This window comes from Paramormyrops kingsleyae, chromosome 3, assembly GCF_048594095.1.
Source record: "Paramormyrops kingsleyae isolate MSU_618 chromosome 3, PKINGS_0.4, whole genome shotgun sequence".
In the NCBI taxonomy this organism is placed as follows: Eukaryota; Metazoa; Chordata; class Actinopteri; order Osteoglossiformes; family Mormyridae; genus Paramormyrops; species Paramormyrops kingsleyae.
Window position 1 is genome coordinate 17,872,918 of NC_132799.1, and position 26,061 is coordinate 17,898,978.

A 26,061-nucleotide genomic window follows, 5' to 3' on the forward strand; every position below is an offset into this window, starting at 1 on the left:
GAAAATTGTAAATCAAGACAGGCTACTTGGAATAGATCACTTCAGATTTCCATTAAGGTGTCCAGCAAGGTGCTATGGCCTTCCTGGTATCACTGATTGCTAACATTCTGAAAAAGAATGATAAAAAATTATACCTAACAGTAATCTGTACCCTAGTAAAGCGACAAATTGCCTGGAAAGCCACGTTCTCCGGTTTTCACCAAACAGGTCCAGTTCCTTCTGTAGCAGCTCTTTCCCCTTCTACTTTATTGGTAGATGAAGTCTGTCATACATTAGGGGTGAAAGTGACAAATGCAGTGATAAATGACCAGTATAGAGCTACAAGCAATTGCTCTTTAACTTTGAAAAGAAATACATCATACAGATATTAGTCACACAATCACACTATAAAAATGAGATATTAAAAGTGATTACAACAGGAATAATACAGAATATTTGAAACTTTTGAAAGCAGCCTATATAATTCCACAGAATCAATCTTGTTGACTAAGACATAGAACAGGCATGGCTGGTGTACAGCTAACATGAGTGACGTACACAGACATTCTCGTTGCATAAATGATGGGAAATGGTTCCTATGGCTTCCACTATTGTTTTCATCACAATGGAACCCTTCCTTTCCACTGATTCAAAGACCTGTCTACGGTAGTTATCATAATGCATCATAATCTAAGTATGTCTTATTGTCAACTTCATGGAGTCATCACCAAGCTCAAATATAATGACAGTAAGTTAAACAATAAGTAATGAATAGAATATGAATAAATATCCTGTTTAAAAGCAATATTCATTGTGGCCCGCATTTTGTCTTTACATTGCATGATATTTTTAGGCTCCGCTTCACTGAAGGAGAAAACCACAAAGCAAGTCAATCGTGAAGACCTTAACGTGCATCTGTGTTCATTTTTAAAGCTGACCAATAATATTGATTAGAGCTCCCCCTGTTGCACATTTAAGGAAGCAAGAATCGCGTGCTTATTGTAATTATTCCTAGGATTTGATTTATTTAGTAATTTCTTTGTATGAAGTCGTGCTGTTTTTTTGGTAAAAGAAAAATTATACCCTTGTCTGAAGTGGGTAAAGATAAGTAGTAGAAATGCATTTCTCATTGCTACAACGAACGCAAAGGTAGCAGCGCCGCCGTGTGGCGAAACGCTTTTATGTTTTGTTACGAATTATGAACCATCTGACATTCCGTTGTTATTTTGTCTCCAAGCAACAGCAGGAGCACGCTGGTAAGCATGAACACAAATACTATATGTAATAGTAATATTGTTGATCCGAGTTATTAGTCAGTTACTTTCTAGGTTGACGATTCGGCTTTAGGAAAAAAAAAACTGATATAGGTGTAGCATAAAACCAATGTTCAATTCTAAATGTATGAATGAAATAACATAAGGAACGCGTACCAAACAGTATCTGCGGGATCCCGCTGCTGTCTCATCCGCTGTCTCAGACGCATTTGTTAGCATATATGTATGTAAGTTGAGTGTTTTCGTTTTGTGTCGTTTGCAGACTGATTGAAACGTGCAAAAAAGAGGCAAAGTTCTGACAGTTTAAAAAGCTGTTAAATGTATTAACTCTAAATAAGTAATCAGTGCTTTAATCCTTTTAATTGTCAAATGAGTGTCTAATTAAAATTTTTATTCGGCAATTTATCGTATTAATACGGTAACATTCTAAACATTTAGCCTACCTCAGATTTATCTGTTTGAAACGCGTAACTATAATGTTAGCCACAGTAGCGTAATTAACAAAAGCGATATCAATATCTGTTGGCTTATTTCGAGATACTGATTATGAAAACTAACGATTGGTTTACATTATTGAAACTACCAAAACTCAGCTTTCCAAAATCGATTTTGCCGGGGGTACGGGGGAGGGCGGTTGCACCCCATACAGGTCAAATGAAAATGCGATTTCAACACAACATTCTTGATGAATTACATAAGTTAAACACATTGTAAAATATCCTATAGAGCTAATGAACACCTATATGCCATCGAATGCATTTCTGCTTTTCGGATAAGCAAAAAAAAAATTTAAAAAAATTACGTCACACCACAGTAACCATTCACCTGTAGAAAAGATCCAAATGGAATTAAATTATGTGCCTTTACATGCTATACTAAATATTAAGGGGTTAGAGTAGGAAGCAGGTGGATTCCCTTAGTTGCTTGGGACAGTGAGCCAACAACCATACTTCGAATCAGTCGTGATGTTTACGTTCTGAAACGTGGTTTACATGTGGCTCACTTTGTTGTACTGCAGACTGTTAGCGGAAGCTGGAGGAGACCATGGAGGGCAGCAGCCGTGGGACTCTGAGTGACACTGAGTGCCTGGTTGTTACAGAGAGGCTTGCTGTGTCCTGTAGCGCGCTGGTATCGCACGTCCAGCTTGCCTGCTGCTCCTCTCACTTTGCCTACCCATGGCAGGGCACGGAATTGCGAATTCACAGCAACACCGACCCTGGTGTTAAGGTAACTTTCCTGCTCAGTCTAGCGAATTGCACATATTTAAAGTGATCGCTAATTGCCTGACTTAAATACAGTGGTACCTCAGAACTCGAACTTAATCCGTTCAGTACTGCGGATCGAATCCTTAAAAGTTCGAGTTCTGATCGAATTTTCCCCATAAGAAATAATGGAAAACCAATTAATTGGTTCCCGGCCCCAAAAAAGTACACCTAAATATGTTTTTTTTAGCATTTAAACACAAAACGAACCGGATAAAACAAGAAGAGCATATACTGTACTAAACACATCTAAGCACATTTATCAAAACAGCAATTTGTAAAGTAAGAAAATAAATGTATCCAAACAGTGTGTAAAGTTTAAAAAAAAAAAAAACAATGTGTCCCCACGTCATCTCGTTAACCCCGTGTGGAATCCCCATGTGATCCGCTGTTTCTGGTTGTTGTCATTAGTCCTCTGTATTTTGTCCGCGTTTCAGGATGTTTTCCCAGTCTGGTCATTGTATTGCCCGTCTGCTGCCTGCCTTACCTGTAATTAAACCCCGTATTCCCCGATATCCTGACGTCTGCGCCTTTGTCTCCGTTCCGTCCTTGCTCGGCAGGACAATATTATTATAATTAAATGTATTAATGGTTTATTAATAATATTTAAAAAATGAATAAGACATTTTTATTTTTAAATGTATTTTATTATATAATAATAATTACTGCATATGTTACTGTCTCTCATTGTCTAAATGTATTTTTACTGTCGAAATATATGTATTCAGCTAGTTTAAACATGCACGATGATATCACAGCGAATGCGAGGCTGAGACTGAAGCTTTACTCTTTGTTTCCGCTGAGAGACTAATTTCCCTGCGCTTACAAGTTATCTTAGGTCGGCGTTCGCGGTTTGACTTCTGAGATTCAGATCAAGCTCTAGGTATTTTTTTTTTCGAACTGGTTGGTTCAACTTTTAAGAAATTCCAGTTCTAATGAGTTCGAGAACTGAGGTACCACTGTATTACAATGAAATTGATTTGAGTGTTTAAAAGGCCTTCAAACAACAGTGACTCATTGTTCTCTTTCAATCAGCCCTTGCAGCTAGTAGGTCATCATGGAAACATATCTGCTGTGGTCTTTGGAGATGGACAAGACCCACTTATTCTGTGTTCTGCCTCAGATGATTACATCATCATATGGGATGTAAAGCAATGTTACAGTCGAGCAAGGGAGGGTATGTTGAAGCACAGTGTGACCTGTGCAGTGTATCTAATTTTATAAAATGATCTTATGTCTGTGTTGAAAATGGGGTATTGTTTGTACATTGACATCGCAAAACTGAGCTATGTTGTAACTTTAAAAAAGTGTGCAAATCGATTGAGTCCGTATTTTAATAGTTTTTACAAAGTATTCTGTGTGGCTAGGTGCTGGATGAGTGGTGTGTGGCTTTCTGGGAGAGCATGCTGTTCCCACTATCGGAATATTTTTGATTCAAATGTTGCTTTGGATAAAAGCGTCTGCTAAATGCATAAATAATTTAGCTGACGTTTGTGAAGAGCACCCTCTAGTGTAAAACTGCATTACTGCTCCAAGTATGTTACAGTATAAGTTGCTTTCTGTAGAAACCATTTACATTGTAGCAGTTGCTGATGTGAAAATTTGCTCCCAGGTCTGATCGCTCCAGGTACAGTCATTGGCACACTATTGGGGAAGGTGGTCTACCTCTCACTGAGTCCTGAGAACAAGAGAGCAGCAGCCTGCACAGCAAACAAAATATACATCTTGAACACCAAGGTCAGGCCCCTGCTGGGGAAGCCAATATCAATTTCTGATCAGTTGGCCTAACAGTGACCACTGTAGAAAAATTCTTCACATACATACTAAAACAGAAACATAGTTGGCCCGTGGCCGCTGTGGTACTATGCGTATACAGTCGCCCCTCGTTTATCGCGGTTAATCCGTTCCAGACTCTACCGCGTTAAATGAATTTAAATGAAGTAGGATTCTTTATTTCTTTATTATTCTGCTGCACCTGGCGTTGAAGGATTTGCGGGGGTGCTCGAATACATAGGCCTACAGTCCATACGTACAGTAATTTTAATTTTAATTGTAATACAGAGGTGTATAATTGACTCAGACAACCGAGCGCGCGCTGTATCATTTTCACTGTCTATCAATCTTCTAATGAATAAATGTATTTTAAAAAACCGCGATAGAAGTGAAGCCGCGAAAGTCGAAGCGCGAAATGGCGAGGGACGACTGTACTGGAATTGTCCTTGTTTACGTGCTAACCCACTCTATTCCTGTATATATCTGTCCTTCTTACAGAAAATGGAGGTTCTGGGGGTGCTGGAGGGGCACCTGGGTGCTTTGACAGCAGCAGAATTCTACTCCTGGGATGGAGACTTCCTTGTGTCTGTCTCAGAAGATAGGACATTCAGGGTACATTAAACAATTAAAATAACGAAGAAGGAGACCCCAAGCATTTGTAACTTGTACCAAATTTATATTACTGTTTATTTTTTCTATGTTAAATATATATATCTATTTCTTTTGAGGGGCATCAGTGAAACAGCATTCCTCATGCAACACTATAGATATAAACAGAAAAGGTTATGCTTTATTGTGTAAGATGTTGACTTTCTCTCTGTTTACAAGCTTTGGGATGTGGCAAAGGAACAGGTACTTCATCAGTCTTCTGTGCTTTCAGGTATGGGGATTTTCTGTGAGGCATTTCCTAAAAAAGTTACAAATGATAAAAATACAAATATTAACATACACAATATTCCATAGCTTTTCCTTTGCTCAGTGTGTATCTATGCAAGAAAACCAAGCAGCTGGTTACGGGGTCCGCTGATGGACAGGTCAGTATAAATACGGTCACATGACCTAGGTCGTATGACCTATTAATTTCCCAGAAGTCCTTGCAGCCTTTTACATTTTCTATTTGGCTGTGGCTTTAGGTGTGGTGCTTCACTCTCCCTAACGACCACAAATGTCGCTTGGTGAGCAAACTGGACCTTCAGAAGGTGGTGCAGAGGAATCGGTCATATGGAGAAGAAGGTACTGAGTGTTCAGGTGGGTCAAATGGGCAGAGGTGTGAGGCAGTGGAAACCAGGGGGGTATTCCAGAAAGCTTGGTTAACTTACCATTTGGTAAATCTTAACCTCTGGGTTGATATACCCCAAACCCGCATACCATGAGTATGTCGGTTCCAAAACACCTGAGAAGAGTAAGTTCAATCAACCTCCTATTGCTTACCCAGAGTTAATGCGCGTGCACCGTGCATGCATAAAGACGCTTTCAATTGATCGCCGATTTCACGAGTCAGAATGGAAAATCAAAGTGAAAAAAAGAGAGCGGCATACTTCACAGAGGCGGAGTTGGAAGTTTTAATGCACGCATATGAGGAATTCAAGCCAATAATAATGAAAAAAAGCAATACGGCTGCATCGGCTAAAGAAAGTATATATAATATATATATATAAGAAAGAAAAATAAAGGACAGAATAAATGCATGTGTATTAAATTGCAAATTTGACATCGCCTCCCCTTTTATTATAATGCAAAATAATTAAACACATAACCCTTCCGCATCCTTTTTACTGTTAAATCACTATGAAAGCATTTACTTTTCCTGCCATTCATTTCTTTAGCTTAAAATAACAATGTGTATCGACTAGGAATATATGGTTTCTTATTTAATAAGGTGTAATCCTTCTGGAGACAGAAGAACTTTGAGCCAAGTCAAAATGAAACACAAAAACATTCTGCAAAAAGGTAATTGATTACACGATCACTTAACTATTTATTAAACACGATTTAGTATATTCTTTCTGTCATGTAGCTAATAGAAAAAAGGCTGAAGCCCGTCTAACTGGCGGGAGCCCACCACCACCTCCCCTCACCCCATCTGAGGGCAACCAGTGGTAACCAGCATTGTACTGTCCTGTAATGATTACCTATAGTTAGTGGAAAAAAGTAATGAGTTTGATGATTTTAACAAGGCAAAAAAATTAAGGATACAAAATCAAGTTACCTGCACATTGATACTATGAATAGATTTCCTCCGCTATCTCGCTGTACTTGTATAGTGACAATAAAGACATCTATCTATCTATCTATCTATCTATCTATCTATCTATCTATCTATCTATCTATCTATCTATCTATCTATCTATCTATCTATCTATCTATCTATCTAACATAGTCTCCCTCATTTATTAAAGGAGCTTTAATAGGAATGTAGGTGCCATCAATGCACCCAATTATGAATGAATGAATGAATGCCTTTTATTGTCACTATACATGTATTACATGTATTCCAAATTACATTTGGAAACCCTGAAATAGAAAGTCATATAGGGAAGTATCAAGTGTGTGTGTGTGTGCAGGATGAATACATGTAGGCTATAGATATAAATAGTATGACTATATATTAAATATGCATCATAGATTTTACTACAAAGGACAAACCTACCACTCTGTGGAATTCCTCTTTAATAACACGCAGAGCTTTATGGACAGGGCACTGTACAAACGTGTGTAAGAAGCGTTAAGTACCAGACATATTGTGCGAACGGCTCTACACACAGTTGCCTTTCCTATATGCTCTGCGTCGCCCATATTGTACAAAAAATGCCCTGACGCAAAAAACCGAAGCGCTATGTACAGAATGTTTTCTGTGCTAAGCGCAGACCCGCGGTTTGGGTTTGTGACATTTGCAATATGCGGTTTCAAGAGATGTTAAGTAAATGAACGATTCTTTTGAAAACTGATAACGCTTTTTCAAATAATCATTAGGAAATGACAAGACATCAATACGCGGTCTTATAACTCTCTCCCGGCGAAAAAAACCTTGTATAATTTATGCCTCCACGTTCACAGGATCGTCATCAAAAGGGCACGCCATGCTCAGTAACCTTCTGCAACAAACTTACCCTGGAACATAACCTGCTCAGTAGCAGGTTATCTTCAGAGAGTAAGCTGCTATGGTTACGTACATACCCAGAAAGTTAACCTCCGTTTTTGGAACCGAAAGTTGAGGTTATCCACTAACTTACCCTTAAACTTACCCGGGTATGTCACATAACCTGCTTTCTGGAATACCCCCCAGGTCAATGTTTAAGCTTTAAACCCAGGATCAGGAAAATAGTAAAATGTAAGTTTTTATTGTCTTGTGGTTTGGAAACCATTGTGATTCTGAGATTGCTTTGATAATATTTACTGAAGGAAGCAACTTGGACTCTTGTTAATATTACAGCTTTGTTACAGGCATTAATCCTGTCTGTAGTCTGCCTGCAGCTCTCCAGTGTTAAATTTCAGATAAAAAAAAAACAAAAACTCAGAATAAGTATATTCCTTTGTGGCTCTTTGTTCTATAATCCCCCATATTTAATGACTCAGGAACTTGTATGTTGCATAAATAAGATTAAAACTGCTTTATTGGTATTAATGCACAAGCACTGTTGACTTTTCTGAGGATATTCACTGTGGAGAATTTTTAATGCTTTGGTAATTTTCATAAGTGGAGCATTTTTATAAGGGTTTGTCCATTAGGAAAAAGGCACCGATTGATGAGTTTATTAATTCCTCAATGTAATAATTCATATAAAGTCAGCTCTATAGATGATGACAGCTATGAAATGCGCAGGACACGACTTGAAGAGGAACTCAGATTCCTGACTAATGACAGATGGAGAGTTTTCATATTAAATAATAACATTTTCTTATAAACCAGAAGAACAAATGTTTTCATTGACTCATAATTGCCCATATATTTACTTTTTAAAATGAAGACTTTAAAAATAAATTGCAGTGCTTTAGTCATTCCTAGGTAGTGATCTAATTAAGGCAAGTGTACAAATAGGTCTTGACCAAGTGGTCTGGCTGGTTTTCTTTCTAGGACCAGTAAGCAAGGATGGTGTGGACATGGTGGAGACCACAAAGCCGGTGCTGAGAATCGGGGCCTTCACACCTTCGCCTGACGATGTTCGTGAAGAGGACAGGTTTGAGACCAGCACCTTTTCACACCAACACATGCCGCTTTATCACAGACGTGTGTGTTTCTCTGGCACGTGATGTCAATAAGTGTCTGATTTATGTGCGAAAAATGTTTTTCTGTCTGTTTCTGTGGTCTTCAAGAAATGGGGTTGTGAACCTCTGCCTTAGCCAGAAAAATGATGAAATCAGAAAAAAAATATTGCATGCACATATAAACCCAGATGAGCTTAAAGGGTTATTAATTGCAGGGAAATGAGCACAAAACACCATATATCAATTGGTAATGAAAATGTAAGGGGAAATTGAAAACTGAAGGTAGCAGCTAGCATACTGACTACCCATAATGCCCAAGCTGTCATCCCAAAAGCTAAAAGTTAAATCCCTGTTCGATATAGAATATCAAATACATATTTTCTTTCCATGTGTCAGTTCAACATTTTACTCAGTCTCTTAGAAAACTGGTGGATTTCATTCTTTTCCACTGGCAAAAAGTTCTAAAGGTTCTAGGAAACCTTCATAAAATATGTCATAAAAAAGACATTAATTTTATTTCACAGGTGCCTGCAGAAAAGGCCTGGAAGAGGTACAAGTCTTTATTAGAGGTCCAGTGTGTGTTTCCACGGTGATAGCAGGAAACTTCACATTAAAGCTTGATTAAAGGGGTCAGTCGTGTTTTCCATGCTTGGCGGTTAAAATGGCAAAAGTAACAATGGTAACCAGGTGAAAGGAAATCTGGGACACAGCTAATTCTATTTTAGGGGCTCTTTTAGGTACAGTATTTATTGGGGTTATACCCTAACTAAGGCTCTGATCTCATTGTGACAGAGGAACAGCCCCAAACTGGACACTGGTTGCGGTTTCGAACCATCCATGCATTTCTGAACTTCCAGGGTAATGGTGAGCCTGGGACCTATTCCAGGAGGCAAAGGGAATGGGGCAGGGGATTCCCTGGACATCATGCCAGTCCATCACACACGATGGACAAATTAGAGGCTTCTACAGTCGTGACCAAAAGCTTTGAGAATGACATATAGAAATATATTAGAGAATGAAGTATTGGATTGCAAGTTTGCTTCAGTGTTTGTAGATCTTTTTGTCAGATGTTTCTATGGTATACTGAAGTATAATTACAAGCATTTCAGTATCAAAGGCTTCTATTGACAATTACATTAAGTTTATGCAAAGAGTCAATATTTGCAGTGTTGGCCCTTCTTTTTTAAGACAATTTGCCCAGGCATGCTGTCAATCACCTTCTGGGCCAAATCTCAACTGATGGCAGCCCATTCTTGCTTAATCAATGTTTGGAGTTTGTCAGAATTTGTGGGTTTTTGTTTGTCCACCTGCCTCTTCAAGATTGACCGCAAGTTCTCAATGGGATGAAGGTCTTGAGAGTTTCCTGGCCATGGACCCAAAATGTTGATGTTTTGTTCCCCGAGCCACTTAGATAATTATCACTTTTGCCTTATGGAACGGTGCTCCATCATGCTGGATAAGGCATTGTTCATCACCAAATTGTTCTTAGATGATTGGGAGAAGTTGCTCTCAGAGGATGTTTTGGTACCATCCTTTATTCATGGCTGTGTTCTTAGGCAAAAGCCCACTCCCTTGGCTGAGAAGCAATCCCACACATGAATGGTCTCAGGATGCCTTACTGTTGGCGTGACACAGGACTGATGGTAGTGCTCACCTTTTCTTCTCTAGGCAATCGATTTTTTGGATGCCCCACACAATCAGAAAGGGGATTCATCAGAGAATATGACTTTACCCCAGTCCTCAGCAATCCAATCCCTGTTCCTTTTGCAGAATATCAGTCTGTCCCTGATGTTTTTCTTGGAGAGATATGGCTTCTTTGCTGCCCTTCTTGACACCAAGTCATCCTCCAAAAGTCTTCACACTCACACCTGCCTGCTGCCATTCCTGAGCAAGCTCTGCACTGGTAGTGCCCTGATCCCGCAGCTGAATCACCTTTACGAGATGGTCCTGGCACTTGCTGGACTTTCTTGAGTGCCCTGAAGCCTTCTTCACAACAACTGAACCTCTCTCCTTGATGTTGTTGATCCGATAAATGGTTGATTTAGATGCAATCTTACTACCAGCAATATCCTTGCCTGTAAAGCCCTTTTTGTGCAAAATAATGATGACTGCACGTGTTTCCTTGCAGGTAACCATAGTTAACAATGGAAAAACAATGTTTTCAAGCACCACCCTCCTTTTAATGCATCCAGTCTGCTATTCTAACTCAATCACGATGACAGAGTGATCTCCACCATTGTCCTTGTCAACACTCTCACTTTTGGTAACGAGAGTCAGCAGGTCCTTTTGTGGCAGGGCTGAAATCCAGTGGAAATGGGTTTTTTGGAATGAATTAAGTCAATTTTCATGGCAAAGATGGACTTTGCAATTGTTTGCAATTCATCTGATCACGCTTCATAACATTCTGGAGTATATGCATAAAAACTGAGGCAGAAGACTTTGTGGAAATTAATATTTTTGTCATTCTCAAAACTTTTGGCCACGGCCATATGCACATCTTTTTGGACTTTTTGCACAACGCAGGAAAAATACACAGACTCCACACTTACTGAGCTGGGGTGCAAGTGTACAACCCAGTCAGTCACAGGTGTAGTGTATACCCATGTGAATGAAAAGGAAGATCAGTGTAGCTGGCAGAATATTCCAGGTTCCTCATTTCAGCGGGCATTTTAGTTTTTTCGTTGTCTGAGAAATTAATACCCATTACTGGCCCAGTACACTGGAGCATACAAGTTGATTTTGCTGAGTCCTTTTCATTCCTACTTGGTTTGAAGCTTCATACTTCCCTAGCAGAGCAACCAGCAGCTCCAGTGTCACGTTCCGGGGTCAGAATGCATGTCGTCTGTGCTAACAGCTAATCCCTGTTATGGCCTCCCCAGGGCCTCGTACAGAGCAGGGAACTGCGTTTGGATAGGCAGCTCTGACGCCCTATACCTGATCAACTTGGCAACGTCTGAACTGTGCTCAACGCTGAATCTGAAAGGTAATCTTCAAGTGAAATTATTAAGTGCACATATGCGCACAATTTTTAATGTGTGTTTACGTGGAAACTGTTTGGTTTCACATAGTAACACGGGCAAATTACATATTATCGTATTATTGTATATATTCCATATCCATCCATCCATTCATCAATTCTTATTTCTTCCAACCACTTACTCCATAGAGGATTGAGGAGGGAGTCTGGAGTCCAGAATAGGCAGGTAGTGGAACATCCTGGAGGGCATAGCTCTGAATGTTGATCAATTTTCTGTGAATTTGTTAGACATTATTTAGCAGAACCCCATCAGTGTGTGTCTGGGCATATGCCATCGTGTGTAGGCCCACTATGTTTTGGTTGCGTCTTCCAGTTCAGGAGTCCAGGGATCGCTGCACGATTCACCTCACTTCAGTTGTCTTGTCATTACTCTTTCCTGTTATTCTTATTCTTGCTCCCTGAATTGTAAGGGGGTCTTACCATCCACCCCCACTTTATGAACCCACTGGAACCCTTGGAGTGGATGGGACAGGCAGTGTTTCCTGAAGGGCAGAGAAAGTAGCTCAGAAAGATGGGCAGCAGCAAAGTTTTAGACAGAGGCACAAATGCAGATGATGCGGATTTCAGGGCCTGAATGTGAATGGAAAGAATTTGCTGTGAGTGTCTCTCTATGCATGTGAGACCTTGTACTTTGTGTAGGGCTGTTTGGAAACTAGTGGGTCAGCCGCAGCACGCAAAATGTCTAAAATCCATCGAGAATGAGGCAGACTCTGCATGTGGTGAGCCTCCAGGAACTGAATCTTGTGCTGTAATATTCCACGACATCAGCACTTTGCCAAGGCATTTTAGTATCACAGCGTCAAAAGTAATCAATACTTGAAACCAAGCAAATAAATTTCATGTTGCTTAGCTACGCCTAGTTATGTTATCTGCAGGGTGTGGGTGTTTTTTTTTGTTTTTTTAAAGCTTTAAAATTCCTATTTACTAGCTTAGGCGGGTTTAGGGGATGCAGGTTAGGAGTCACACTTTTGAACTGAACTTTTAGCCTAATGGTCTTGCTGCCAGAGGATCTAGCATAAACAATCAAAACCTAATTCATATTAAACGATACACATAGGTTTTCTTGCACAATGAAGCAAACCAGCTATGCAAGTTCCCAAGGAGTGGATGGCACTGCACGGTGCTAGTGTAACTATTAGTGTGGCTCTTAGCATAGCAGTTAGCTACACGCCAGCAGTTGTCCAACTTTCTCAACCCAAGTTCAAAGGGAGCACTCTAAAGCTCTTCCCTCAAATTCAGATGCACATCTGAACCCTCAACACCAAACCATTCCATGATGTGAATGTGCCCAGAGGAACATTCTCTTCTTGTTTACCCATTAAAAGCTGGAACTGAAAAAGACTAGTAATATGAGCTGTTTGGTTTGATATTTGTTTATAGCTGCCATTCTTGCCTGGTCCTGGTTAAGCTGTGGTTAGGCCATGGCAGCATTGAGAAGGCTGTATGGAAAGAAGGATCATTTTATTGCTGTTGGTTAACCCGATTGTTGTTGGTTGTCGTGATTCCTGTGGTTTGGGGCATCATGCTGTCAAGCATCTTAAACCCGATTCCCATTTTTCATATGTAAACACCCACAAGACTAGACAGGGGTGGTCTACTAGTACCTTTATGAACTAAATGGTAAGTAGTATAACCTGTATTAGTAAGTTTTTATTTACTTTTTATTTAATAATTGATTTTTGATTCCCAAAACAACTGGTGGCACAATTAAGTCATTTTTCCAAGAATGCCATTGGGGGTTGAAATTAAACCAATCAACCAGCACGGCCTGGCTCTCAAACTGGGTTACCTGTAAATTTTATTGGCAGTGATGAAACAAGTGGCCAGGACACCGGTTGATTTCAGAGACAGGAACAGGTCTGGCTAATGCTCCCTTTTACCTGTTTGACTTGAGTCCTGTGTTGTCTTTTGTCTCCTTAGGCGCCCAAACAGTGACTGTCTCAGCAATTGGGTCATGGGCCATCTTCCATGGAGACGAGAACAGAGTAAGTATTCTGCTTCCCTCACAGGCATACACTTCCTGTTCTTCCCACATACTGAAACTTTGTATTCAAGATGGACATCCACATTTACCCAGTAGTATCTGCTAGATATCAATAATAATAATAATAATATATTTAGTAGCTTCCTTCTGTTCTTTTTACTTTCACTTGTTTAAGCATATGCTGTCAGGGTCAGCGCCCATCCATCCCTGCTCTTATGTCACTTCCCCGCTTGGCCATTAGGTGTTGCTGGCCATCCTGTTCCCTCCTGTCTTTGTACTAGACCCTTGTGTGTTTCCCCTACTCCCTGGACTGCCGCATAGCTCAATGGGCTAAGTGCGCAGCAGCAAGGCTTTAACTCAGTTGTTATGGGTTTGAGGCCAGCCTCACCTATTTTGATTGTTTATTAGTTTTCTGGTGTTCATTAGTCCTTTGCTTCCCTGTTTTCCTGGTTTAATTCTGTTTTGCTTGTGTTTGCATTCCTAGTCCTTCCTAGTGTTAGTCCTCAGTGTTTGTCTATGCTCCCTAGTTCCTGTCTTTGTCATTTATTCCATCTGTTTTCTTGTGCCATAATTGACTAATTCATTGGATTGTCCTTACCTGTCCCTCGTTGCCCCTATTTCTGTTTAGCCACACCTGCCCCTTGTTAGTCATTGTGTTCAGTGTATTAAGTACCTGCCTTTGTCCTGTTCTTTAGTTATTCATTGTTTATTCATGTTGCTGTGTGTTTGACTCTGTTTGTTTTATAATCCTACTCCTTGTGTTACCCTGTTTCCTTGTTATGTTACTTTAGATACTTAGTTAGTTCTTGTTTTCCTTCTTTACTTTTTGACCCCTCATGGTCCTTCTATTTTGTTCTGTTTTTTTTTTATTTATAAACCCCATTTGTCTTTGAGCTGCCAGTGGATCATCACCTTTTTCCCACCTCTGCTGTGCTCTGCGAGAATATGCATTCTGTCTGATTTTCCAGGATGTTAGTGAAAAGTCTGCACCATTTAACGGCAGTCAATTTATGTTAATGTTTGTACAGCTGAATCTCTATTCTAAGGCTAAAATTTTAAATATATTCTTGCTGATAAGCCCTCCTTCCATTCACATATGCTGTACCTTCAGTATTTTTATAATGCAGCAATTAGCAGTTTATGGTTCAGTAACGGCAGTAGGTGTAAAGGTTTTTAAGGACTTGGGCTGTGCTTTGCACCATGAAGAAAAGTGGGTTTTCTAGTTTTGACTGGGAGGCTGTTTTGTGCCTCTGCACAGTGTGAGGACTGAGTCCAGACTACCGAACTTGCTCCCATTATTGAAATAACATTCAAATTCGAAGACATATGGCTCAAGCAAAGAACATCACCCAGTTGCCTCAGTCCAGCTGTCCAAGTCACACACCTCAGTTTACTCCATCACACCTCTCTGACCTGGTGAGGCTTCATGTTGCCCCTGTTCACTCTCCGCTCTTTCCCATCTCATTTTTCAAGGCCAGCCATGAATTTCAAATTAGGTGTTCCTTTGACACCAGGCTGTGTCGTCCGTCCCCCCCCCCCCCCCCCCCAGGATTATACTTACCCTGGGTTCATTTTCACTCTGGTGGTGCTGCCATATTATTCATTTCCTTTTCGGGGGCTGTTTCAGCATTCGATTTATTTAGTAAGCCTATCGTCAAGATTGTCCAATGTAATGTATTGTCTTGTTGTCGATGCTGGTTTGTCTCTGTGCCTATTTCCAGTTTGAGCTGTAGCTGAGCTGGGTTTCTGAAATGGGGGGTGTTCTTATGGGCAAAACTGTCCTGCAACGCACAGGTCAGCTTGTTTGCATAGAATTCAATACATATATATATGTATGTGTGTGATATATATTTAGCCCATGTTATAGAAACAAGCGGCCGCATGCCGTGCTGCCGCAGAGGAAAACTGACTCTTCTGCGGTTCAGTCTTTCTCTTTTCCCTGTGGGTTTTTATTTTTTAATGGCTTACTGTTAAAATCCATAAACGGGGAACTCGCTGACACTCTGACCCAAGAAAGTGCTACTACCTACACTAACCCTGCAATGTGAAGTGAAGGCATTTTTTTTTTTTACTAATGACTTTTGTTTGTAAGGCTTGTATCAACGGGGACCATAGACGCCGTAATCTGTCTTCATTGGTTTTTGTAGGGGATGGTTCAGATCTCCCCAGACAATATTATTGTGGTTCTCTAAATATCCTGCATGCATGAAACCTCATCAAAATAGCCTTGCTGTACCTTCTTTCCCTCCCCAACTAGAGCCACCGCCACCCATATCACTCTTCTCCTTCTCGTGGCTCCATTTTAAGTCTCGTTTTTTTTTCATGTGTCTTCATACGCCAAGTCAGAACGCCAGGACCCAGCTGCTCAAACTTTGTTTATTAACATAGGCATGTAGTGTTACTTTCTTCAAATAGAACGGTATGTGACTCTGCAGGTTAGGACTCTCTGCCTCTGATCAGAAGGTCGCTGGCTTTAATCCCATGGCTGGCAGAGAGCTGTCACCCTTCAGCAAGACCCTTAACCTCAATCGCTCCAAAGAGACTGGCTGGCCCCTGTTCTCTGATCCTGTACTTTCCTCATACATCACTTTGGACACAGGCATCTGCAGAATAACCCTGATAGCGTTTTGTTGTTATAAAAGCTGTGTATGCATACTACTCAATAGTAGAATGGGAATTCAACGTATGAATTTCAATGTCGCCCTTTTAATGTCTGTTTTTTTTTGTTTCAATACAGATGTTTCTCCTCGTCAGAAATGGCTACACTGTTTGTAGCTGTTTATACAGCTGTGTGTTCAAAGATTCAAGGATTAAATCAAATATTTATTGATTTGAACAGTAACTATTAAATGAGCTCATCTCTTGCTACTCTCTTTATTCATCTTTCGATCTGTTGTACATCTTATTGTTATCTTTCATGCTTCTTCTAGGTTTTTTTTCTGTTCCTGTTGTCACACCTGTCTGTGGTTTCTGTTTTACTTTTAGGTTCTCTGCGTGGTGGCCTCACTGTTTGATCCCACCGTGGCTCTGTTGGAAGTTGGGGTCCCAGGGTCCTCCGTAAGCCTCCGGAGCTTCTGGGCCAGCTCTGGGGAACAGAGCTTGTCTGTGCTGCCCAGGTATTGCAGAAAACATTCATCCAGACTAGTAGTGATTAAAAACAGAAGGTAACAGTATACATTAGATTGTGATTGGCTCATGGCTGGTTTCTTCCACATTGCGGGTGGCACGTTCCTTCCAGCTGCATTCCCAGCTCTGCACGCGACCACTTCTTAAAATTGGCGTTGGGAGGGACACTACCCTTTACAGTTATAAAGAGGGTGGGTGGGAGCTTGCCTGGAAATGCACTCCCCTACCATGCCTTTCTCCACCATTTTTTTTTCCAATTCCAGCTTTATTATTCTTATTTTTGAGTCATCAATTATAGCACAGCTGTAATGGTGGAAAGTTGAGCGATGTGTTTCTGATGAAAGAATGTATGTTTTTCTTTATACAGTGCCCGTCCAATGCCGGAGTCTCCCTTAAACGCAGAGCTGCCCGGAAAGGATGCTTGCAAGCCTCGCAGAAGGACAGGTTAATAACGTTATATAAGGCAAAGTCACGCAATGCTGTTGTGGCTAACCTAAGAAAGATTTATCTGAATAATGTTGACTTAATGGTTGTTGGTTGCGATTATCGTTCATGATGTTATTGTCTGAGCTTGTGGTTTAAGGTCTTTTCTGAGTACGGTATGTCATTAGAAACTCGAACGTGGCACATTGCCTGGCCAAGCTTGTGGACATCTTTCTCTTGCAGAGTGCTGACACCATTTCGAGCCGCACCACCCTGTTGTGTCATATTCCAGGTGTTGGGTCGGATAGGTGGGGAAAAAAAAGTATTTAAAAATGGCGTTAATTTGGTGGGTCAGTAGGGGACTGAACACATGTTAAAGATATAGTACAGTGAAAGAGACCACATACCAAAAAAGACGAAAAGCTAAATCAAGGTTTCAATTAATAAATAGAGTGCTACCCCTGGTGACCTGATTAATCTCTGAAATGAACTTAATTTCTTTTCTAATCACCTGAAAAGCTTGAGTATTGGCTATTCATATTCATAAAGGTTGCTGTGCATCATCCCTAACCTTCTAAAACAATGATTCTTTAAGTGAGAGAATGGGAAAATCACGTTTTAAAGGATTTTCCAGAATCTTAGTCAGTTAGGTTTGTAGCTGGATTGCTGAGGCCTGTCTACTGAGCTCCAGCTGAGAACCCTGCTCCCAAGCTTCAGACCACTCTGTTCTTAACCTGGTCCTTAAACACAACAGGGTGTCTGATTTTTTTTTCCTGAACTTAACTCTGTTTCTTTTGGTTCCTCCCTTTAAATAATTATTTGGGTAATACACAGTTTATCATGGAACTTTAAGTGTCTGCTTGATGATACCTACAAGATTAATACTTGTAGTGCATCTGCCAAGAACACAATTTATGGTCCTTGAGGAAAAACAAACTGTACTCTAACAACATAGTAAATGCAAGAGGGAGGTTTGTACTCCAGTTAGATGGCGTTTAAAGATTCAGATGAATGGCTCCTTGGGTATAACCTGAGATGAAAAGATTCCCTCAATGACACTGGAAGACATCTCTGGGTTTCTAGCTCTTGTGTTCAACGGGGCCTTCTTTCATAGTGTCTGGTTGCTGGTGCAGTGTGAGAGAATGACCTTGGAACTGTGTAGCAGGCCTGTGTGTGAGTGGAATTTGTTCTGTCATTACACCCTGGCCGCCTCAGATGGCTTCGCAGGAGACAGTAGCTCAGACGGTGGTTAGCATGCGACTATTACAGCTACTTAGAGACGTGCTGTTAATGCCAGGTGGGAAGGAGAGAGCTCGTGGGGGGGCCTGGATCCTTTAGGGAATGACAGCATCTGGTGCGTGACTTTAGCCTAATGCCAAGAACCACAAGTATCTACCTCTCAGATCCCTTTTCTCCCTTTTTGCTCTGTTCTCAGCATCTTCTATTTATGGATCATAATGAAAACAGGGCAGGTTATAAATGATTGGACCTGGATAGATTGCCCATTCAGTTTCTTTATACTCCGGTCAAAATGTAGGCCCAGTGTCTGCCATAGGTGTGTGTGTGTTATTACATTGTACATGTAAGTTATTACATTGTGGGGAGCATTTATCGATGGGTTTTATTTGCGGGGGGAGGTCATAATTCTTAAGGTTGTTTCATGACTGTTTATACCGTTGATTTTGTTGCATAACCACCCAGAGTGAAAGAGGGGTCAGCCAGTGGTAATCCTGAGAGGAAATGTAGCTTCTCAGGCTCAGTGCAGCACCGCTGGGCTCTGGGGAGAGCAGACAACCCCTGCTGTGAATTCGTCCCTTGCCAGCCGAAGCTGGATTGAAACAGTACCCTTCTCCTAAGTGAGAGCAATATATGGAGCCAGACTACAATTGAATAAAATGGTGAACTGTCCAAGTAGAATAGCTCCAGAACTCTGAAAGGTCCTGGAGGTTGGTTGTTTAACATGGTCCAGCCAGCTGTTCTGGTTCTCTGCTGGCGTCCCGTGTCACTGATAAACACAATATTTATTTTAGAATGACTGGGGCCACTATTATAATTTGACACAGGAAACCATAACCTTTTTCTAGCTCCTGTGAAAGGTCACATTATGCCAAACTAAGCACTTTGGCCCTCTGCTGCCCACCCCTGTGTCCAGATCTGTTTCTCACCATATCAGTCTAAAAACAAGGAGCGGCTTAGTAGTCCTGCCTTTCTTTCCACCACTTTATTTACCTGTAAATAATAGTATGAAGAATTTTGCATGCTGCCTGTATATGTGTTAAGGGGGTAGATATGGTCCCAGCTTGGTGAGTTTTTGAGTTGGCCTTTTTGTGGGGCCAGACAGTTGTTTTTGACAGTAGCTTGGTTTGCCTACCTGACGCATCTCGAGGGTCCCAGCAAAACTGCTCTGTACCATCCTCCAATCCCATGTCCCATGGGTCCCCGAAAGCCAGGATTTCCACAAAATTTTCTACAGGCATAGTTGCAAGTTCTGAGCCACTACTCTTTTCCTAATTTCCATACTCTCGCTGTGCCTCAGAATCGCTCACACACAGGAAGACAGTTGTTTTGTGTCACATTATGTTAACTTCTATAAAAGCAAAGATTTTTTTTTCTTGGATCCTACCAGTGTTAATTTTGACAGCATATTTTGATTTAGTTTTAGACTTAATTTTAATCATATTTGAGTCGTCTGATTTTTTTTTGTTTTGTTTTAGTCTTGTTTTAGTTGGTGAAAATTACAGGAATTTATCATCTAAAGTAGATTTAGTCGACTAAATCTACTCTGCATCCAGTCAATGAAACTAAAAGATTTGCTCATAGTCTACACATGCATGTACACACACGCGTACGCAGATTATTCTACCTCTATCTGCTAGATTCCCGAAGGGCACATTTGTAAACTGTCATTATAGCAGGCCATTAGGTTTAAAGATGCAGTCTTTACGGACTTAGATTTAACTGTTGTACTGCAAACACTATAATTCTCTGCAATTATAAAATGGCTTTATATGAACTTTGTCATTAAATAAAGTATACATAAAATCTGAATTTAGTTTCAAACAAAATAATTGCATATTAACACAATAAGTGTCCTCTTGCAAAAAACGTTATCAAGTATCAGACTGTCATGCAATTAGGGACGAAGGATGCAGGAGCATGATATGGGGCAAACAAATGGGGTTTTATCCAACAGACCAAAAATAAAAAGTATCTTTTTTATTTAATTAAATTTGTATTTAATTTTTCACAGAAAAAAATGTCGTTGACAAGTAATTTTTTTGTCGTAGTTTATATCAACAAAATTAATAGTGGATCCTACCTAGTTGTTCATCCTGAAATAACAATCACAGTGCCATTTCAGTGCTGATGCAGGTTAAGTAAAAAAGCTTGAAATAAGAAATCTGATGTCCATGACGCATCTCTATTGTCACAGTTAGTGAAGTAATGAAATATTAACCTCTGCTCTCACATTTGTACTAATGAAATATTTTGAGGAATTTCAGTATGTATGAATTTCAGTTTTGTTCTTACTCTTGTGATATTTGTAATAATATTGGGGAAACACTGGTCCAGAATATTCCACTGTTTCCAGAAGTATGTAGATTGTGGTCCTTTATTGAATAAGCTGTTAGATGAATGGGTGGATTGTGCTGTTCAGCTTTGCTAGGCACAGCTTGTAGTGTTGGCCACTGGATTTTCTGATGTTGTTTCTCATGGTAACAATCGGACCTTCAGCATCTTATATTTAAACATATTATCTATTGACTATTTTTTATTAAAAGCTATGGACATTCAGTTGGCTATAATGGGATGAAGAAATACTTTTTGGGAAACCACACTCACTTTTTGAGGGATTAGGAAAAAGTGATCTCATTCTAGTAAGGATATGGTCGGACAAAGCCGAAATCCCTCGGAATATGCTGAGCCTCATGTACTGTATGTCCTTCTGCCACACAGACCATAGGCCTGACCTCAGCACCAAAGGTGTAGATCACTACCATCTTCACTAGACAAGCAAGCACACAATGGGTGTTCCATCTTCACTGGTGACCTCAAGAACTACAGTTACATGTTCAGCTCTGTTCTGGTTTCAAGTGGAGGTTTATGTTAAATAAGGAACAAAATAATACAAATTTAAATTGAGGGATTGATCACATTGCTCATTTACAAACACAAAAACTTACAGTGGAGCAGAAATTTTAGTTATTATTTGCTATCTCCTTCTACCATCACGTCCTTCTGTTCTTAAGGTCATCTTTACTATGGTGTATAACTGAATCCCCTTTGAGATTGTGTGACTGGTTCTATGTACTTTTTTTTTCTCCAGCTTTTTATTCAAGTACAATAATAGGAACAACAATGTAATAATATTTATACAAGTAACAATAACAGTTAGACTGATCTGCGCATGAACTTTAGAGATGCATTGTGTAGAGGAACATTTGATGTTCTCTCTCTCTCTCTCTGCTTCAGATTCCAGAGGTGGGGTGAAGGACCAGGCCCTGGTCTTCCACTCCCAGATAAAGTCATCAGGATATGGGATGGCTCCTCGGTGGGTTCTCGGCATGCATGCTTTTCATGGCCTTTTGCTCTTCATGCTCTCAAATGCTATGTGATGAGTTGAATTTCTGTGGGCCAATTAACTGAAAGGGATATTGTAGTGGTGTAAGGGTTCTGAAACTAAGATCATACTAACATTCACGATCTTGGAAGATGGAACCATGATATTAACCCCTCCAACTCTCCGCCGCTGTATTACTAATGTTACAGAACTCATTTGTCATTCCACAATTAAGACTGTAACATATGCAAATCACTGAATTATTCTATTTCAAGTTAGGACAAGCTGTACATTTTGTAAATTTTACACATTATGCCTATTTTATTGTCTTCCAACTGTGTGTCACATTACTATTTTGGTCCAATCAGGATTAAGTGATCATGCCTTATATAATCACCCCCCCCAAAAAGTATGAATCGACCCTTGGCTCAAAAATTGAGGCCTGAATCATTACTCCTCCAGGACATTGGTAACATGGGAAAAACAGGTAGCACAAGTCAAAGTGCCCATGCCAGACTGACCACTTCTTATCTAGATGTTTTAAACACAAGTAAGATATGCTATAATATCTAATAAGAGGTTTAAATATAGAATTGACCAGCAATTGTGTTGCCTTTCCTGTTGTTGTCAGCTACAGAGATCTTTTTTTGTGAAGGACTGAGGAAGTGCAATTTTGTTTTGCACATTTATTTTAAAAAATGAGAGAAGGTAACATTTTGCATCATAAGATCACTCAGTACTCTCAGTGCTGTTCTGCTTTGTTGAGTTTGGGAAAACAGATGAATAGCTGAAATCATTTCGCAAAAGAGATTTACATATTTCCCCAATGATTGCTTACATTTTTTGTGTGCGTGACCATGCAGTGTTACATAGATGGAAAACTGTCTTAAATTAGTGAAGGGTACCCCCTCTGAACCAGGCCTGCTCTTGTAGATCGTGAGCAGGAGGATCTCGTGGTATTACTCTGAAGTTTGTGTGCCTGAATATAGTGGACTTGTGTTTGGTTCTGACTAATGCCTACTTGGTGCATATCAGGTTGTCCTTAAGGGATTTTTTGGTTGGCTCTAGCAGATGACGCATGAGCATGCTGTATTGTAAAACAAAAGGTTAGCAGCAAGTACCAGTAGCCTAAGGATTTGTCCTGTAGGGAATCTCATACTTGCAATGTTTTAGGATGGTCATGTTCAGCCCCAAGACCAATGCACAGAAGAAGAGTCCTGGGCCTCAGAAGACCAGCCAAAGGAAGTATGGACCCTTCTGTGGAGTTCTGTCTGACCAGAAGATTGTTGCAGTCATGTTAATAATAATCAGTGGCTAACAGTGTTGTGCCCTTGTCTCAGTAGATGCCTTTTTGCTGAGTATCCAGTGGACACTGCTCCACCGAGCATATTGCACACTCACCTGAGTACAGGTGGGAGACCCACAGCCATCCACAGTCTTCAATATTCAGGTGTGTGAAACACGCACTCTTAGTGACCGTGGTATCCTCAGATTCACAAACACCCATTGCATCGTCCAAACCTGACTTTGCACAGTAGGCTGAAGTGGGTTCAGGAAGGCAACAGAGTTAACAAAGGGCATATTTTGCAGGTTTGTCAGCACCGTCAGCTGCCCCAAAACTCTCAAGAATAACTGTTTTGGTCTGGATTCATTTTGGAATTTATACTTGGATTTAACATGGTACTCCTTGTAAAGCAGCGTGGATTCTGTCTTGGTTGCTATGCAGCCACGTGCCCAGTTGGGCCTAACTTAAGCTAGCACTTGATGAATATACATGTCTGAAACTACAGCCAGAAGGAGGAGAATAGGTTTGAGTTGGTTACATTTTACAGACTATTCATGCTGTATATGTGAGTTTTTCATTTTAGCATGCTTGGTAAAAGATTGGTTTTATTGATCTAGAAACGGTTAATTTCTAACGAACAGGCAACTGTGTGGATGTTTTTGTCTCTTCCTTTCTTGTCCAGGAGATGGAAAGCAGATCCTGTGTGGTCTTGGAGATGGATCAGCGTTGGTGTACAAATCCTCTCTCACTGGCACCCCAGCTATCTGTTCAGGTAGTAAACAGACGTGATTAAACTTCACCCAGTCTTATTTGCTTATTTTCTGGGGGCTTCTTTTCTTTTTTCATGTAATCTCTGTGAACCTAAAAAGGTTTCCACAAAACAGCCCTGGATTATAATGAATTGTCGGGCTGGAAGGTCTTCGGTTTCTGCAGTAACAATATCAGAAGTGTTGTTTTTCCCTCTGTGGAAGACCGAGGGCAGTTTTAAGGTTCACGCATCGTCGGTGGTGTAGAAGGTCTGAACCACAACTTCTCCTTCAGGCTAAAACAGTAGGCCTTTCTGTTGAAGTACCATGTATTGTTCTTTTGGGTCTCCCATCTTGGTTTTTGAACATGCCATTTTTTAGCATAATAATACATTAAGTCTGTAGATTTAGCGTCTAGTTCACATGGAAACTGATCATTTGAACCCTAATATCTCCTCTGTTATGCTGCTAGACAATATGTTGTTCCATTCCATGGACTTTGGGGGGGGGGGGGTTATTAGATATGGTGTGCTTTATGTTTATTCAGATGTACAGTTTCTGATAAGGTTTTTCAGAAGGCTGATGTTCTGGCACCTTTTAAAGTTTAAACCCCTTTTTCCACATACTCAGTTATTATATTCATTGTATTGTTCCTGGGCACTCTCATTTGGAGGGAAATGTGCTGGTTGAAGACCTTGTCTGCAGTCAGAACACAGGATTCTTGTTTTCTTGCTTAGTGACTAGGTTTAAAAACACCACTTAAAAACAAACATTCAGCATGGTGAACATACGTGGTCAACCCAAACTCCAAATGCAAAATTAGCATTCAAATAAAGTAGCATACCTTATTCCATCTGTCACTGAGGCAACACCGCAGGAACCGCACCAAGGAACAGATTGCTATGTAATTGAGGTTCCCACTAGAGGGCAGTATTAGTGTGAGGAAGGCCCACAGGTCACACAGGCTTTTCCTCCTACCTCACTGTGGCTGACAAGGCCCAGTGGTTTGAGGTTTTTCTGAACAGTGTCTTACAGTTCACATAAAAATTTTGTTATCTCTCCGGTTCCATATAAGAGAGCTTCATAGACACCTCCAGTCATACTTCATTAGGTCTGGTTTAGATCAGTTGACCATGTGATGTCATCATCTAGACAGGACAAACGAATTGCTTCCTTTTCAGGTCTGAGAAACTGCACCATAACAATTGTCACTGTGACAACCGCAGAAACCAATGGAGAATAAAAAGTGGATGGTAGCTGTGTTTGTGATGTTTGTCCATCTTAGTGGTAATGAAGATTGTAGCTTTGTGACCAGGGTGTTGAGGGAAAGCACAGCTGTCTGAGCTGGAGTTAGTCACACAGCAAAGGTGAGGTTCATCACAAAGTCCGGCTGTCCTGGAACAGAGCAGCCTGCCTTTAAGCCCCACTTCCTCCTCTCTGGTGTCCTGTCTGCAGGCCATGCTGGGGCAGTGACCGTGGGATGGAGTCACAGCCGGAAGTGGTTCCTGACTGCGGCCGAGGACCACAGCCTCCGGATTTGGCCATTGGGGACAGGAGAACCTGCTCTCATCATGGTATGTTTGGGGACAGGGGAACCTGCTCTCGTCATGGTATGTTTGGGTAGGGGACCTCTGCCATATTATCACAGCCATGTCAAGAGAATAACACCAAAAAACGCATACAGCTGCCCCTCGGTATCTGTGGGGGATTGGATCCAGCACCCCTTCTGATACCATAATCCACAGATATGCCAGTCCATTATGTAAAATGGCGTAGTGTTTGCACATAAACTACACACATCCACTTGTACTGTATACTTTAGATCATCTCTAGATTACTTATACCTCTGACAATGCAAATGCTATGTGAATAGCTGTTATACTGTATTGTTTAGGGAATAATGACAAGCAAAAATAGCCTCTACATCATAGTACATATAGATAATATACTTATAAAAAGTTTCTCAATTTACGTGGAATCAGCGTATTGCTTGGCGCACTGCCAATTCAGGTTTTGCTTTTTGTAACTTTCTGGATTTTTTTTATATTGTCTATTTGTGGTTGGTTGAATCTGGAGATGAGGGACCCGTGAATATAGCGGGCTGATTGTATACTCAAATTATTATTAAACAATTATTATACAATAATATAAATAGACACTGAATATATATAGTATCTCACAAAAGTGAGTACACCCCTCACATTTTTGAAAATATTTTACTATATCTTTTCATGGGACAAAACTGGAGATATGACACTTTGATACAATGTAAAGAAGCCAGTGTACAGCTTGTATAACAGTGTAAATTTGCTGTCCCCTCAAAATAACTAAACACACTGCCATTGATGTCTAAACCGCTGGCAACAGAAGTGAGTACATTCCTAAGTGAAAATGTCCAAATTGTG

The 26,061-nt window shown here is 40.5% G+C and overlaps 1 protein-coding gene across 2 annotated transcripts in view; it reads left to right on the forward strand.

Moving 5' to 3' along the window:
* The first annotated feature begins 1,202 nt into the window (after positions 1-1,202).
* wdr27 (WD repeat domain 27) overlaps positions 1,203-26,061 on the forward strand; it is an 87,432-nt gene continuing 62,573 nt past the window's right edge. The window contains exons 1-18 of one of the 2 annotated variants that reach the window (XM_072709758.1): positions 1,203-1,235; positions 2,272-2,480; positions 3,551-3,692; positions 4,128-4,252; positions 4,787-4,900; positions 5,117-5,168; positions 5,252-5,322; positions 5,422-5,536; positions 8,364-8,466; positions 11,374-11,477; positions 13,452-13,516; positions 16,501-16,631; positions 17,009-17,085; positions 21,538-21,616; positions 22,799-22,870; positions 22,966-23,075; positions 23,593-23,682; positions 25,112-25,230. In XM_072709758.1, the coding sequence (XP_072565859.1) occupies positions 2,298-2,480; positions 3,551-3,692; positions 4,128-4,252; positions 4,787-4,900; positions 5,117-5,168; positions 5,252-5,322; positions 5,422-5,536; positions 8,364-8,466; positions 11,374-11,477; positions 13,452-13,516; positions 16,501-16,631; positions 17,009-17,085; positions 21,538-21,616; positions 22,799-22,870; positions 22,966-23,075; positions 23,593-23,682; positions 25,112-25,230 (1,752 nt within the window). In that variant the 5' untranslated portion in view covers positions 1,203-1,235; positions 2,272-2,297. Of the gene's footprint in view, positions 1,236-1,396; positions 1,477-2,271; positions 2,481-3,550; positions 3,693-4,127; positions 4,253-4,786; positions 4,901-5,116; positions 5,169-5,251; positions 5,323-5,421; positions 5,537-8,363; positions 8,467-11,373; positions 11,478-13,451; positions 13,517-16,500; positions 16,632-17,008; positions 17,086-21,537; positions 21,617-22,798; positions 22,871-22,965; positions 23,076-23,592; positions 23,683-25,111; positions 25,231-26,061 lie in introns of those variants that run through there. The other variant, XM_023830256.2, reaches the window with a different exon arrangement.